At 35.6% G+C, this 16380-nt stretch overlaps 2 protein-coding genes and 1 long non-coding RNA gene across 8 annotated transcripts; 2 read left to right on the forward strand and 1 right to left on the reverse strand.

The window, feature by feature from the left end:
* The first annotated feature begins 1834 nt into the window (after window positions 1–1834).
* LOC111431507 (protein TAPETUM DETERMINANT 1-like) lies at window positions 1835–5087 on the forward strand. 4 transcript variants are annotated; one of them, XM_023068175.1, is made up of 5 exons: window positions 1842–2058; window positions 2263–2459; window positions 2610–2793; window positions 2990–3094; window positions 3994–5087. In XM_023068175.1, the coding sequence occupies exons 3-5, from the start codon at window positions 2703–2705 to the stop codon at window positions 4344–4346; spliced, it is 549 nt and encodes a 182-aa protein (XP_022923943.1). In that variant the 5' UTR covers window positions 1842–2058; window positions 2263–2459; window positions 2610–2702; the 3' UTR covers window positions 4347–5087. The 4 variants fall into 4 exon arrangements, with proteins under 4 accessions (XP_022923940.1, XP_022923943.1, XP_022923942.1 ...); XM_023068174.1 differs by having other exon boundaries at window positions 1842–1970; window positions 2059–2459; XM_023068172.1 differs by lacking the exon at window positions 2263–2459 and having other exon boundaries at window positions 1835–2058.
* LOC111431509 lies at window positions 2031–10998 on the forward strand. The gene is made up of 3 exons (XR_002708511.1): window positions 2031–2040; window positions 9466–9478; window positions 10881–10998. It is a non-coding gene; the product is annotated as an uncharacterized LOC111431509 (long non-coding RNA).
* On the reverse strand, window positions 8236–15828 carry LOC111431505 (bidirectional sugar transporter SWEET12-like). 3 transcript variants are annotated; one of them, XM_023068171.1, is made up of 6 exons: window positions 15724–15823; window positions 10056–10092; window positions 9766–9976; window positions 9528–9689; window positions 8848–8967; window positions 8236–8763 (listed from the first exon to the last, which is right to left on the reverse strand). In XM_023068171.1, exons 1-6 carry the CDS (start codon window positions 15773–15775, stop codon window positions 8515–8517), a joined length of 831 nt encoding a protein of 276 aa, XP_022923939.1. In that variant the 5' UTR covers window positions 15776–15823; the 3' UTR covers window positions 8236–8514. The 3 variants fall into 3 exon arrangements, with proteins under 3 accessions (XP_022923939.1, XP_022923938.1, XP_022923937.1); XM_023068170.1 differs by lacking the exon at window positions 15724–15823 and adding an exon at window positions 10173–10278; XM_023068169.1 differs by lacking the exons at window positions 8236–8763; window positions 8848–8967; window positions 9528–9689; window positions 9766–9976; window positions 10056–10092 and adding exons at window positions 13957–14511; window positions 14669–14788; window positions 14901–15062; window positions 15315–15525; window positions 15607–15643 and having other exon boundaries at window positions 15724–15828.
* Window positions 15829–16380: the final 552 nt, after the last annotated feature.

Here is a 16380-nt window from a genome sequence, read left to right on the forward strand (position 1 = left end):
TTATTTTATTAGGTCTTTTTTTGTTTGTCACAATATTCTAAAAAAATGCATTTAATACTAATTATCTTCTTTTAGAAGAAATACATGAATACTCCCACCCTTCTAATTTTTCTACGTTCTTAATAAATTATAAGAGAGGTTATTTATTTATTTATTTACAATTTAATTATTATATTTTTAAATTATTCCAAGAATATTCCCACCCTCGAAAAAATTCATATATTGACAATTTAGCATGTTCACCCAGAGAGAATTTACTATTTAAACGGGAAATAGAGGAGAGAGTGGAAAATATTTTTATCTGAATAAGGCCGAGGACGATATCCTCATCTCCACTCCGCTTAATATAAATAATATCGCAAAAATATAATTTAGCTATATTAAAAAGTTAAATTGGTTAAATTTAAGATCCGATTAATATTTAAAATTATGTTGTAGATTTTTTTAATTGTTAAATTTTATGTTATAATATTAAAATTTAAATTTTTAGAAATTTAATAGAGATTGTAAAAATTATATTGAAAAATTTAAAACTTCAAAATAATTATTTAAAAATTAATTGCTGTGAACTCCAAAAAATAAATAGAGAATTTCACAAAAACAAAGAAAGAAATAAGTGGCAGTGAATGAAGAAGGCTTCCCTGTCCTTGCCCCACCCATGGACCTCTCTAATTTTAAGTCTGTTTCGACTCAAGAATCCAAATGTCTCGACCCTACATGTTATTGAGCTATAAAAAAAATAATATATATTTTGTTCTAAATTACTTTTAAAATTTAAAAGAGGTATAACGTCATTTGATTATGTCATGTTTGTGTAGTTTTCGCTGTAAGTGTTATCATTTTCGCTCTCTATCTCTTTCTATCTGACTTTTGTTGGAACAAAAAGTCAGATTTCACAAATTTTAAGCTCAAATTAATCATTGAATTTATTTTTATTTTTTGTCATTATTATAGATAACTAAAAATCATAAAGTATATACGATTCAAATTTGAGATAAAATCGTATAAATTTCAAAGATTAAAAAGCTTGAAAATAGTGCAGTGGCGGCCGCTTCAATAGTCAAATAGTGAAGCTTTATCCTCGTCTTTCTAGAAAGTTATCTATACGTTAAATTAACAATATTTTTAATTATTTAAAAATCATAAGAGTATAGAAATTTAAGCTTCATTCATTACAAGAATAAATATAAGTCAATTAGGGTAATTATGTAATTACATCTGAGTACTTCATATTATAATTAATTGATAAAAGAAAACATTTTATATTTATAAAAAATAGAACACTGTTTTATTTTCAACGCGTGAACGGTGGAGCCCACGAACCATTGGTGGCCCAATGCGAGAATTGTCATCTCATCGGCCCAGTTAGGGCTGTTAACTGTCAGACCATAAATATTTTTATAATATTTATTGGTTTTTTGAAACTAAAAGATTTATTAAATTTAATTTAAATCTAAATATCACGGACTAAATTAATAAAAATATCATTTCACCTCGCTCTAAATAATTTAAAAAGTTTAAATAAAATTAATTTAGGTTTAAAAATATTTTTGAAACGAGGTTATATTTTTATTAATTTAAATTTTAATAAATTAAAATAATAAGCCGACAGCAGTACACCGGACCCACCGAGGAAGGAAGAATTTAAAGGAATATTATTTTAGGATGGGTATTTAATAAATTTGAAAGAAAAATGCATCCGAGCCTAGCCCGAGGCGGGAAGCCCACGTGGACAAATATTGCACACGTGACAGTTACCTTACCCCCCGCTACAATACCGCTCTATATAGGTGCCTGTCACATCTTTAATTCCCATTTATTTTCATTTTTACCCTTTTTTTTTTAAAAAAATTTTCCTCAACCTCCTTCTTCCTTTTTTTTCCCTCCTCCGACATATTGCCGCCCATCGCCGCCGTCTGCGTTTCACTCTTCTCCATTCGTCTCGTCTCCTTCTGAAGCATTGTATATGTGTATGGATTTTCTTTCATAAATGCGTTCATACGAAACGAAGCGATGATGTACACTTTTCTGAGGATGGTGGTGTTTTGTTATTTGCAGGTATTCACGATTTCCCTCTGCCATTTTTGTCTCTGCCGAGCTGATCTTTCTGCTCCATTTTCTTCCTCTCTCTTACTTTTCAGCCTCTCTCTCTCTCTCTCTGTCTCGCATGCATTTGAATCAATCCGTATTCTTCCTTTTTCTGTCTTTCGTTCTCGTCCTTCTTCTTCCTCCGCCATAACTGCTACTTCTCTTGCACCGCAGCACGTTTCGTTTTCCTTCTACTGTCTTCGCTTTTTCCTGGTTTTTCATTTTCCTTGAGAATTGTACCGGCGGTTCCTCTTTTTCTCCTACGCCTTCTGAATTTCACCTCCTGCTTGTCGCATCATTAAAATCGCCTACGCCTATACCTGTGAGGTAACTGCTAACGACAGTCTCAGACTCTGACCACCGTTCAGCCTGTATGACTCTTTAACGCCATGGTTCTTTCTTAAAGTCAATCAAGTTCTACCGATAGCTTGCTTTCGACGGCTCTTCTTTCTTTTGACTGATTGTATTTTAAATGCAATTTTCTCTGATGATGTGATGTTTTCATTCTTTTTCCAACGCAGGTTTTTTAATTTCTTCTCATCGTATCAATCTTCCGACTCCGACTCGTTCCATCCCTCAGATTTCTTTCCAGGTCTATAGAATTCCTGTTATAAATGATGAAAGATTTGTCTACTACCAGGCGAGTATCGGTGATTTTCGCTTCGGTTTTCTTCATCTTCTTTTTGGTATCTGCCATTCTTACAGGTCTGTATCATCGCTGGCACTTAATTCTTACTGCGTTTTGTTTTGATATACTTATACGTCGTCTTCTTCTATCTGGATATTTTATTTGTCTTTGTCTAACTTTTCTCCTTTATCGTTTTGTGCTGCATATAGGAACAAAGATATTATTCTTGTTCTACTACTTTTTTACATCGTCCCCTTCCTTACATGATTGCAGATCTGGATATTTTTCATTCCTTTATGGACTCGAGTCCACCTAGTTTTCTTCGGCTGGGTTTGAACAGCACAATAGGTGCCCCTCATCGCAAGCTTCTCCTGACTAGTAAGTTTATGAATTCTGATTTGTCTTGTTTCGTAAATGCCAATATAAAATCGTTAAGAGGAAGGTTTGTTTCTGAGTTTGCTGTGGAAATTTATATTTTAATAACCGTTTGATTCTTGTTCTGTATTGGAATTATGATCTCGGGGATGGTGGAAGGGAGAGATTGGTTACTCAATTGCATAAATGGTTGATTTGGTGTCAGAAATGCACGCACGTCCATTCTTAGTAATGAAGCTAAGACACACCTTTTGCTGGATAGCTTTCCAGCTTCGGCTCTTTAACCTATATGGCCTTTCTGTAGCTGTTTTTGGAGATGTCTTCTTAAATAGATCCCAAATACCCACCAGCCTTTGTTCCTCTTCTGTCGACGATTCATTGATTACATAAAAGCAACCTTTGGCCCGAAAGCGCGGAGCATTATAATGCCTTTCTGAGTTTTAGCTTTGTAGATTCTAATTGATTCATTGCTTTGACGAGAAAGCTCTACAGTTGATGCGTGGACTCTCTTTAGTGGGATGGTTGGGGGTATAGTTTTATTAGTTCTTGAATTTTTCATATGGGCGTAGTATTAAATTTTATGATTTGTTGGGTCAAACAAATGAACAGAAACTTAAAAAATGTTCCCGTGGATTTGTCTTTTTCAGGCTCTCTTTACTCATTACCTCTCATCTATTGCCTTTGAATTTGCTTTATCTTATATAATTGATTGTTTATGCTTTCTCTACACATCTTTATGACTTCCCGAAAGTGTGTTTTGTGTGTCCAAAGACTTTTTCCCATTGGGAGGTCGATATTTATTTATAAGAGTAATGTTTGCACGTGGGTGGTGCGCGAACATTGATCAATATACAATGACAACAGATGACATGGACCTGTTTCTTTATTTGAATGTGCTTTAGGAGAAGCAACAATTGAGGAACCAACCAGAATTTGGGGTGAAAAGTGCACAAAATCAGACATAGTGATTAACCAAGGCCCCACAGCTCCACTTCCAACTGGTATCCCCACCTACACTGTTGAAGTGGTGAACGCTTGTGTCACTGGTTGTGATATCTATGGAATTCACTTCAAATGCGGCTGGTTCAGCTCAGCGCACCTCATCAATCCCAGAGTCTTCAAGCGCCTTCATTACGACGACTGCCTCGTGAATGACGGCAAGCCTCTTGTCTACGGCGGTACACTCTCTTTCCAGTATGCAAACACTTACCCTTACCCGCTTTCAGTCTCCTCAGTTGTCTGCAAACTGAAATGACACAAGCCAACGCAACTAGGAGACGCTCATATGAAGCACTTGAAACAGCAGCAGCAGCAGCAGGTACTTTAGTCTATTACTGATTGACGATGGCCCCCCCACCTGCCTTTTCTTTTCCTTTTCATTTTTTGGGTTCTGCTTTTGCTTTATATGCGTGTGGATTATGGGGATTTCTTGTTTTCTCTTTCTGTTCCTACGATTTTTTTTTTGGGTTCAAGTGAGGTCTGATTTTTAGTGTCAACTTGAGGTTGAAAAGGGAGGAGTTGTGGATTAATAATGGTCATGACACCAACTTTGCATATACATAGATGGAGGATAGGGAAGAGTTGCTAGGAACGTACTTCATTTTAATATTCTTTTGGGGGTAAGTGAGATGGTCATCGAGGGCAGTAAGGCCAAGTGTATACATATATAGTCAGTTATATACAACTGATAGTACTGTGTTCGTGTGACAAAGTTAAGGAGAATTAAAAGCCATTATGTGCAGAATATTTCTCTGATTGTTTGCTTACAAATTAATGATCCTCTGTAGGCTATGATCTATCAAAATATAGTAAGAAGGCTGGTTTTCTTTTGGGTTTTTGTGCCTTTTTCCTTCAAACACGATAGATCTCTTCCCCTTTGTCCATGTGTTTGTGGGACTATAGCGTTATTTTCTGACCAATTATCATCAATATTAGTTGTAAAAGACAAAACCCTAAAGTAATCCTTTTACAAACGACATAATTATGAGATCTAATGATTGGGGGAGTCCATCAAACACAGGAAAAGAAGAAAAAAAAAAGAGGATTAAGTGTTGAATGCCGAGTATTGCCGAGAGAGGAGTCTCTCGGCTAATTAAGGGATTGATCATGGATTTAGTATTCCGAGAGCTCATGGACAATGGGTTAGGGTTAGGGTTAGGGTTAGGGTTAGGTGTGTCATTGTGGTTAAAATTTTTTGAAACTCTTTTAGTATTAATTTGTTCATGGTGCTTTCAGATCCTTTTGTGTTAAGAGGCAGGGATTATAGAAATTTTAAATTTGTTCTTTTATTATAAGTAGAGAAATGATTTTAATTTATTACAACTATTTTCACTTTAATCAATTTTAAATTAGATCAAAAATATTTTTTTTGCTCATTTATATTGTAATAATGTTCATAACATCATATGTATGTAAAATAAATATGAAATCATTAATCCTTTTTAAAAGAATTATATGGCATGCTTATTTTCAATTCAAAAGAAATTAAAAAACCGAACATTGGGCTTACCGTAGTGAGTGTGGATCAGTTCGGACGTAGTATTAAAAGGCCCAATGGGCCCACACTGTCATCTGTATAGAAGAGACATCCCTAGAAAAGGACAATGCAGAGTCGGTTAGTATTATTATTCTTTATAACGTACTTACGAGCTAATTCAAATTAAGAATGAAAAATATTTATTAATATAAATTTTATAATTGCAAAACGTTAAACAACACGTGTCTAAATTAAAAAATATATATATATTTAAAAAGCAGGGCGTAAAAGAGCCACTAGAATAAAGCATATATTTTGTCCAATAAAAGTTTAGGGTTATTGATTTCCCTTGGTGGATTATTCCAACACTTCTTCGACCATTCAAATTTCATAACAATTTATAAAAATGATAGTGAAATGGATGTGGCCTGTCCGACCCTACCCTCGGCCATCTTGAGCCTAATTAAGGAACGATTATGAGTTTATATATAAGAAATACATGTTCATTGGTACAACACATTTTGAAGAAACTAAAAGTAAAGTCACGAGAGCTTATGGTCAATGTGGAGAATATCATACTATTGTGGAGAGTTGTGGTTTCTAACTTTTCGACTATCTTGTAGCCCCGAACTTTTATTAAAATAATAAATAAAAATATTATCTTCAAATGCTCTTTAGTAACCCGTGCCCATTCACTTTAAAGTCGATCTTTCCTTTTCAAGTCGATTATTTTAATCCAACCACTTAAATATAAAATAATATTAATTCTAATAAAGATAATCCTATTTTAATTTTAATAAAACTCTCTCCCATTCGATTATGAATCTGGTCTAATTTATCACAATTCCCAAACTTTCGAGATCAAAAGCGTAATTTATTTATAAAAAAAAAATTAATAGATAAAAATGATTTAATTGAAAAAGTTTAGAAAGAAAAATTAAACACGTAGCTCACTTTTGTTGACCATCTTATCATTGGCGTTCTAGTTTTTATTTTATTTTATAATATTATAAATAAAGCTTATAAAGTATTTGCATGTAAAATCATTTTAAAGTTCGTGTTCGTGTTCGTGTTCGTGTTCGTCCATGAAATCAATTAATTCGGGTTATAAAGTATTTGCACGTAATCTATTCCAACCTCCTTTTAGAAAGAATGATCATGGCATGATGTTGTTAGAGATGAAGAATAAAGTTGGATATAATAAAAACAATGAAGAAGAAACAAGAGATTGGATAGAATTATCTTTATTAAACTCCGACAAAACACTCAGATCATCGCTGTTTGACCAACTTTAATGCCAAACGGAAGAGCTTCAAATAATCAAAAATATGAAATTATTGCTTTCAAAAAGGGACCAAAAGGAAGATCGGAAGTGGGAATGGTAAACCTTCAAATGATGAGTTTGAGGAAGCTAATAAGAGATGAACATCAACCACGACCAATGGATGCAGCGTTCGAGCAACACTCTAAGACTTGGTGTATAACAGTTCAAGCCCACAACTAGTAGATATTGTTTGTTTTATCACGTTACGTATCGTAGTTAGACTCACGATTTTAAAACGTGTCTATTAAGGAGAGGTTTCTACACTCTTATAGATTTCACAATCCACCCCTGTTGGAGGTTCAACGTCCTCGCTGACACACTGTCCTGTGTCTAACTCTAATACTATTTGTAACAGTCCAAATCCAAGTTCACCGCTAGTAGATATTGTCTGTTTTGGTCCATTACATATTATCGTCAACCTCGAGATTCTCCTCGTAAATTTCTTTTCTTTTTTATTTTCCCCTTTTTGAAAGCATTATTTTCTTTAATTAATTTAAAACTTGTCGTTTCTTCTGAAATTTCTTCCCATAACTTTTCTTTTTCCCTTTATTTTTTTGTCATTCTCTCTTAACTTTACTTTCGCTTTCTATGGATCAAAATTTTCAAAAAGTCATGTCCGACGCTGTTTCATTTACAACTCAGCATTATCACGTTTATTTATCACCTTATTTTAAAGTTAAAATTGTTTGATGGAATATTTCAATCAACTTTAAAACAATAGATTATAATTGAAATATTAACCATGCACATCTTGGATAATGAAAAATTGCTTTATAACACAAGCCACATTAATTATATATATATATATATATATATATATATAATTTGTATAATGTTTATAAGTTTGAAGGTGTTACATTTTTATCCCTGATTTTTTATTTAATTTTCATTTGATCCCTATTTTATTGGACGTTATATGTTTATCATATCATTCTTTTCTCTTTGACGTTTAACTTCAAATTTAATAGTGACAAAAAGAATCAATTAAAACTAATTTAATTATCGAACCCGAGTGAAAATGGTGAGTAAAGTATAAAATCTTCCATTTCTACGACCAAATGGAAACTAAACTTAAAATTCAACCGTAAGAATGTAACATAATTAAATCAAAATTATGCTCAAATTTTATGTATAAATGTAACGGCCCAAGCCCACTGCTATTGAATATTGTTCTCTTTGGGATTTCCCTAAACCCTAAACCATATTTCATTCTCCTTCCCGACAAAGGTAGATCTCACAATCCAGCCCTTTTCAGGGCCAGCGTCTAGGCTCTCGTTCCTCTCTTCAATCGAGATCTAACTAAAGCTTTGTGCCCATTTCGTCAAACCAGGATTGATTAAGATAAAAACGAATGACACGAGAGCGAAGATTCATAAAAAGAACGAACTTTTGGATACAAGAACCTACTTAATTATGGAGGCACCATAATGACCTCACTAATCTCTAGCTAAATTACACGATTTACGTGGTAGCATAGAGAAAAGTTGGGCAAATACATCCACTAAACACCAAAAAAAACAGACCATTACGAGCAAACTTGAACACTAGAGAGAGAGAGAGAGAGAGAGAGATTCAACAAGAAAGACCCATGAGTTCATTTGAAAATCAAGGGTTAAAATATAATTAAACATGATTAGGGTTTCTAATAAGGCCGTTGACTTCCAAGTTCTTGTCTTTGTCCTCGTTGTTGACTTCGGTTATGATTACCTCAACCGCTTCAACAGAATCTTGTTTTTCTTTGTCAGAGTTTGTGGCGGCGGCGTTGGCGGCGGCGGCGGCGGCAGTCATTTCCTCTGCTATTTCTTGTTTGTTGTAGATTATATAAAGAATCATTTGAGCTATCCCGAATATAAACCCCGGCACATTTGGAAGCTTACCATAATCAAAACACGAATTTCAATCATCAAATTATACTAATAATTGGTCTAAAATTTATAGGGTGAATAGTAAAAATACCGCAATATAGATGTCTTTGAGCAATACGCCATAAAGAAGCCATGTAATGGCACTCAGTGTGAGGAAGAACGATAAAGAAAACGGCATGAACTCCACGCTCTTCGTGCGAATCACCAATCTCTTTCGTAAAGAAAAATCGAGAAATTAACATACCGTTCTTCAAAGAAATGGTTGAATGCTACAACCTTCTATGCTCTGATACTAATAACGTGTTAGGAATCATGACCCTCTACGATCGTATGATATTGTCCAATTTGAGAATAAGCTCTCATGACTTTACTTTGGGCTTCCCCAAGAGGCATAGTATCAATGGAGATGTAGTACTTCACTTATAAACCCATGATTATTTCTAAATTAGCCAACGTGGGACTCACTCCCAATAATCCTCAACATAGCGGAAGCAAGATCAAATATACTCACACACCCATGAACGAAATCTAAACAAAGAGACAAAGATTTACGTAGTTCGAAGAGAAAAATTCTTTAAATCTGTCTCTTTGTTTAAATTTCATTCGTGGGTGTGTGAGTAAATTCGATATTGCTTCCGCTATAAGTACAACAATTGGTATAAAAAAACATTGAAGTTGTAGCATTTCGGTACACAACAAGTGGTATCAGAGCATTGAAGGCGGTAGCATACGCCACACAACACAAATTAACATAGTAACGAAGATACTTACCATTATGCTTAATGGAGCTGCAAAGACACTGATAGAAAAGGCCACACAAATCCATCCAAGAACCTTCACTCTGTTTGAGCCATGCACTAAGAAGTGAGTCACAAGTAAAATTATACAAAACCCACCAAAGTTCAGCAGAAGAACAAATCTCAACGTGGAAATCTGCACAAATTTGGATCAAAAAGTTAAATTCCATAAAAAAAGTTGAAACCTTTAAGAACTAATCCAAGAACAATACCCGAATTTGCTTAGGAGCAAAAGCAACGAAGATGGCTATGTAAACAATCTCAATGACACACCCAACTGAATTGATTGTAATGAGAAGGGTTTCATCAGGCTTGAATGAGGCGTAGTATAACCAAAGCATGGCGCTAAAAAGTGCCACCACGTATGGAACTGATTGGAACCCTTCTGTTGATTTCTTCTTACAAATTCTTATAAACGTTGGTCTGCCACACCCACATACCAAAACCCTTTAATTTTGTAGCTCAAAATACACTGAAAAAATGAAGTGAAGTGGATACTTACAGAGGAGCCAAGAACACGATGAAGGAGATAAGGTTACCTACAAAATTAGAAGAGAGTTGGGTTATTTATGTTGCTGAATTGTGGTTGAGGATAGAGGGGATGTGAAAGAATAGGTACCGAGAAGGCCGAATGCAAAGGCTCCAGGGTTATGCATATTGAATGATAAAGCCATCGATATTACCTTTGAGATTAGAATTTGAACCAAAATCTTATGTTATTTTCTTTTGTTTTTGTTGTAAGAACTTAATGTTGGAAGCTCTATTATATATAGAGCTGGTGGATTGTTACTGTTTGCCATCAAATCAAATGATTATTATGAGCTTTGACCTTTCAACTATGCCAAAGATTATCATTATGATTTTGTTTACATTAAATAAAAAATGAATGCCACGTATGAATGGTAATAATTGGTCGAGGAAGTGCTGAATATTTGAGCCCACATACATATTGGACGGGTGGGCGGGCGTTGCTGGTTCGGTTTTGGCTCATTCTTTTGATTGTCATGTCTGTTTCGTCTGCTGGTATAATATAGATGTCTGCTCTGTCAATAGCCAATCAATCAGGCAAAGTAGGAGCCAAGCCAACACACTGGGGAGGAATTCCTTACTTGTTCGGCTGGTGGATGCAGTATAGTACGAGAATGTATAAGTTAAGTTCGGTACACCAAGTCGTTACGGGGAGGGGAAAAAAATATTTTTTATTACGGTCTGGAAACCTCTTATTAGTAGATGTGTTTTAAAATCGTGAGACTGACGGCGATAAGTAATGGGTCGTAAGGGACAATATCTACAAATAATGGGCTTGGGTCGTTACAAATGATATCAGAGTCAGACACCAGGCAATGTACCAGTGAGGATGTTGAGCCTCGAAGAGGGGTGGACACCGGGCCGTGTGCCAGCGAGGACTCTGAGCCCTGAAGGGAGTAAACTGTGAGATCCCACATCGGTTGGAGAGAGGAATAAACCTATCCCTAGTAACCTTGAGAGTTGCCGGAAGGAAAAACTCAAAGAGGAAGACAATATCTATTAACCGTGGGCGTAGGGTGTTATAGCTTAGAACAATATTGTAACACGAAATAAAAGAAAATAAAAATAAATAAATAAATCTGCCCAAGCCCATGGAGGGGCAAATGTGTCATTTTGCCCCTCCACCTACTCTAGGGTCCAAGTGGAACCCTAATAGAGGCCACCAAAAAGAAAGGGAAGACGACGAGAGAGATTGGGAGAATTGAGGAGCCGCCGCTGAGACTTCGTCCAAAATCGAGGTAGGGCGTGATCAGAGGGGCGGATTGTCACATAGGAATGCATGTCCCGAGGGCGTCAGTCCAGTATTTTCTTTTGTATTTAGATTTTCACATTTCTGTTTTTGAGAACTTTCATTTAGTTCGAATCTTTGTATTGAAACTTTCTTTATAGGAATAAATGATTTCGCCTTTACACCTTATCAACTTTTTCTTTGCATACACATTGTCTTTTGAGTCACGGTTCATAGTAAAATATCGAGTCATGACAAATATCTACTAATGATGGGCTTGACTGTTACAACTTTGACCCCTCCTATTTAAAAGGAGGGATGGACCACGAGTTTAGAGATCTTCTTTTATAGAGGACGGTGCGGTGCGGTGCGCTTAGACGGTTAGAGGTTAGAGCTTTGACCACTCCTATTTGAAAGGAGGGATGGACCAGAGTTTAGAGCTCTTCTTTGTAGACGTACCTTCCTCTCCATCTCTCTCCATGCTGTTAGTGGTAAGTTGGTGTTGATTGATTGGTTGGCTAGTGTTCACAATGAACCTACATAATTTCATGAGTTTTCAATAGCCTTGTGTTGTTTGTAAGCAAACTTAAAAAGGCGGCGGTTAGAATTCACGTCGGATAATTAAGGAGAAAATCATATTATGGAGAATTTAGGATCAAAGTGAACGATATCATACTATTATAAGGTTGTTTGTCACTATCAGTAGTATTAGAATTCTGTCTTTATCTTAACTTGACTAAGTCAGTAGTGTGACAATCTATGCCCGAAATTTGGAATATGGATTCGGCACTTGTTGGTCTTGACATTTTTCTGCATCCTCTGCAATATGGTCACGTTACCTACTCCATATTTTTTAAGAGTGAAAACTATCTCCAGAGACTAACATGAGTCCTTTCACCCAACATAGAATTGCTCCAAGTAAAGCACCAAAAGGGAAGATGCACTTTGTTGGTATAGTTAGTGACTTTCAAGGTTTTTCTTACTCATACTATCCTGAAGGTCACTCTCATTCGAATGTGATCTCGATTCATTCATGTATCACTCCTTTACTCAAGTGTTACAAATAGATTCTTTAGGTGACAAACAAGGAAGTTGTAGGCCTTGAAGGGTGTAGTGATATTGAAGATCCATGGTTGTGGTTGTGAGACTCGAAGGTATAGTCGTAGTAAAGATTTGTGATAGAGCTCTATTGGACCAGTAACGTACTCGAGAGAGGCTCAATTGTATACTTTGTTCAAGTGTTCCAAAGAACTTATATTTAAAGTGGACAATATCATATCATAACATTGATCATCCAGCATCTCTCAACTTCCCATTTCTCATTTTCATCGTCCCCCAAACTCCATAACCGGCCGCCAAACCCTAAGTCTCCTCCGACACCAACCTGTCGAATGAAGGAAAAAAAAAAAAAAGATGGGTTTGATGGAGAGGGTGAAGAAAAAGGTGTTGGGACTTGGTGAAGTGTACGTAATAACATAATAGTCAAACATGTCTTTTGTTTTTTAAGACCAAAAAGCAAATTCATCGTACAAAATGAAAATGAAATTAAGGTTTTAAAGCAACCCAACTAATATTATTGCTTCAATAAAAACCTTAGTGGTTCAAAAAGGAATGGGATTGAGAAACAAACCAATCCCACCTTCTTCCTTAATGCTTTGTGATTTTGAAATTGGTGAGTGACATCAATGGATATAAAGACTCCGTTTTTATCTTCGCATTATCGGATTACACATTTGTTTAATTATTCTATCATTTAAGAGTAATCAAACTACTCTTTTTTATATGAATTATAAGCCGATTTGATTTATGCGAGATCCCACTTTGATTGGAGAGAGAACAAATCATTCTTTATAAGAGTATGAAAACATTTCCCTAAAAGACGTGTGAGGCTGACGGTGACACGTAATGGGCTAAAACAGACAATATCTATTAGCAATGAACTTCGGCCGTTACAAATGATATAAGAGCTAGACATCGGGCTATGTGCCAATGAGGACGTTGGGCCCCAAAGAGGTGGATTGTGAGATCCTACATCAATTGGAGAGGGGAATGAAGCATTCCTTATAACGTGTGGATACCTCTCCATAGAGACGCGTTTTAAAACTGTAAAACTGATGGCGGCATGTAATGAACGGTGAGCTTTGACTATTACAAATGGTATCAAAGCCCGACACCAGACAACATGCCAGCGAAAATGCTGGCCTCCAAGATGGGTGGATCGTGAGATCCCACATCGGTTGAAGAGCGGAACAAAACATTCCTTAGAAGAGTGTGAAAACCTCCCTAAAAAACGCGTATAAGAATCATGAGGTTGACGCGGTTACATATTCACTTTTTTTTATTCTATATTAATCCACTTATCTATCTATTTTAATTCTAATTTATTTATTTATGCATGCTTAATTGGAGAAGCATGGGGAGTATTAATTAATTATGCATTCAAAAGCTAAAAGTTCCAACATGTTCTAAATGTTCTAAATCATCTAATTATCCCACTTTTTCTCTGCCTAAACCACCATGATTAATTCAAAGAATAGTAAATCGTAACGAAAACACGACATGACTTCATTAATATACTTTACTATAAAAGTATAATCGGTACGAATAACGGATAAAAGCTATAAGATTAGAACCAAAATCCTCGTACTTATCAAAACATGATTGATTAAAAATAAGTATTAATTACACGAGAGGAAAGCTTCATCAAAAAACCCTACTTAATTATGGACGTACCATAAACACTAATCTCTAGCTATTATAACATCATTCACATGGTAGCATAGAGAAAAGTTGGGCAACTAAAAGACCAAAACTAAAGCATTACCGATAAACTTCAACAAAACAAGAGGTTAGATCAAGATTATAGTTAAACAACAATAGGAACTGTAATTTGGTGGTTGACTTCCAAGTTTTTGTCTTTGTCTTTGACTTGGTCTTTGACTTTGTCTTTAAGGTCCAGCTCCATCTTGTTGTCGTGTTGGATTCCGTTGGTTATTATTACCTCAATGGCTCCAATAGAAGGTGGTAGAGAAGAATCTTCCTTTTCTTCGGCGGCGGCGGCGGCGGCGGCGGTTATCATTATAATCTCGGTTGTGTGTTCTGGTAGCTTCATTTCCTTTGCCATTGCTATCTCTTGCTTCTTGTAGATCAAATACAGGATCATTTGTGCTACCCCAAATATAAATCCCAACACGTTTGGAAGCTGAGAATAATCAAAATTTCGGGTCATCGTCACGATAATTCGTCTGAATGTATTATGAAATTTAATTTAAGATATTTTAAATGTTATCTACCGTACTTTCAATCTCACTTATGTTTTTCATTCTTAATAGAATGTCAAAGGGTTATTGAAGTAATACCGCAACGTAAAAGTCTTTGAGAAATACGCCGTAAAGAAGCCATGTAATTGCGCTGAGTGTGAGGAAGAACGATAAAGAAAAGGGCATGAACTCCACGCTCTTTGTTCGAATCACCAATCTCTTTTATAAAGCAAAAGCGAAAATAAAAACATCAGAAAAAAAAGAAAAAAAAAAAAGCAATAATTAACATAAAGTTGTTCTTCAAAAGAAAGAGTGAAAAAACAACACTAACCATGATGCTAAGTGGAGCTGCAAAGACACACACAGAAAAAGCCACACAAATCCATCCAAGAGCCTTCACTCTGTCGGAGCCTTGCACTAATAGGTGAGTCACAAGTAGAATTACGCAAAACCCACCAAAGTTCAATAGAAGAACAAATCTCAACGTGGAAACCTGTTCATATTTGGATCAAAAGGTTAAACCCCATGAAAAAAGTTCAAACCTTTACGAACTATAGCTGTTCGAGGGTTCTATAAGCTTATTGAAAGAGAGTCCTATACGGGAATAAGTATGAATTTATGAGTAAGGAATACTATCTCTATTGATATGAGGCATTTTAGCCACTAGAGCTCATACTCAAAGTGGACAATATCATACCATTATAGAGAGTCGCGATTCGTAACAAGAAGTAATACAAGAACGTACCCGAATCTGCTTGGGAGCAAAGACGACGAAGATGGCAATGTAAACGGTCTCAATGACGCACCCGACCGAATTGATAGTAATGAGAAGGGTTTCATCAGGCTTGAATGAGGCATAGTATAACCAAAGCATGCCGCTGAAAAGCGCCACCACATATGGAACTGATTGAAACCCTTCAGTTGATTTCTTCTTACAAATTCTTACAAACGTGGGCCTGCCACACCCACATACCAAAACCCTTTAATTTTTAGCTCAAAATACACATTGAAAAGAATGAAGTTAAGTAGATACTTACAAAGGAGCCAAGAACACGATGAAGGAGATAAGATTACCTACAAAATTACAAGAAGCGATGAGGAAATGGTAAGGATATTAGGAACAAGTGAAGAAAAAAGGGGAGAAAGAATGGTACCAAGAAGGCCAAATGCAAGAACAGCAGGGTGATGGGTATCAAACAAAGCCATCACTTTCTGAGATTGTATGATTGGAATGAAAGAGAAAGGTTTTATTTTGGTTGCAATAAGAGAATGTGTGAAGCTGCCATATTTATAAGCCCACCTGATACTCACTGTTGCCCATCAAATCATGAACCACAATTATTAATATCAACTCCTTCAACCTTCACCTCTTCCAATTATTATCATTATTATGATCACTCAAGGAAGGAGAATTACGTACGTTACAAAACCATCCCAACGAAGCCTTTCTAGCCACCTGTTCTTTCTCGTAGTCATGTTTGTTCAAGACGTATTGTTTATAACCGCATATCAAATATCTCAATCATGTTTGTATAGAACGTATTGTCCATAGTCACATGCCTGTTTGATTGTGTCAACGGTTAGTCAAGGAATATATCTTAATATTTAATTAGTTTATATTTTCCTTATTTGTAAATCGTATAGTTTGTATCTTATTTAAACGTTATGAATATCAATGAGAATACGCAACTTCGATCCCAATTCTATTTCTCATTTTTAACACTAATCTATACCCGTCATGGCTAACATACTTCAAAATGTATCATACGAGACGCGCAACTAGCTCTTAATTCTTCCTACCTAGATTGTAT

The sequence above is a fragment of the Cucurbita moschata genome, unplaced genomic scaffold, assembly GCF_002738365.1.
Source record: "Cucurbita moschata cultivar Rifu unplaced genomic scaffold, Cmos_1.0 Cmo_Scf00036, whole genome shotgun sequence".
NCBI lineage: Eukaryota > Viridiplantae > Streptophyta > Magnoliopsida > Cucurbitales > Cucurbitaceae > Cucurbita > Cucurbita moschata.

Bases quoted from the DNA above. Each gene is read 5' to 3' on its own strand.
- LOC111431507 (XM_023068172.1), top strand. From the start codon at position 2,703: ATGATGAAAGATTTGTCTACTACCAGGCGAGTATCGGTGATTTTCGCT. The intron at 2,794-2,989 runs GTCTGTATCATC...ACATGATTGCAG, and splicing joins GGTATCTGCCATTCTTACAG to ATCTGGATATTTTTCATTCC. The intron at 3,095-3,993 runs GTAAGTTTATGA...AATGTGCTTTAG, and splicing joins TCGCAAGCTTCTCCTGACTA to GAGAAGCAACAATTGAGGAA.
- LOC111431505 (XM_023068169.1), bottom strand. From the start codon at position 15,775: ATGGCTTTGTTTGATACCCATCACCCTGCTGTTCTTGCATTTGGCCTT. The intron at 15,526-15,606 runs GTAAGTATCTAC...TGGGTGTGGCAG, and splicing joins ATCGTGTTCTTGGCTCCTTT to GCCCACGTTTGTAAGAATTT. The intron at 14,512-14,668 runs GTATTACTTCAA...GATTATTCTCAG, and splicing joins TCAAAGACTTTTACGTTGCG to CTTCCAAACGTGTTGGGATT.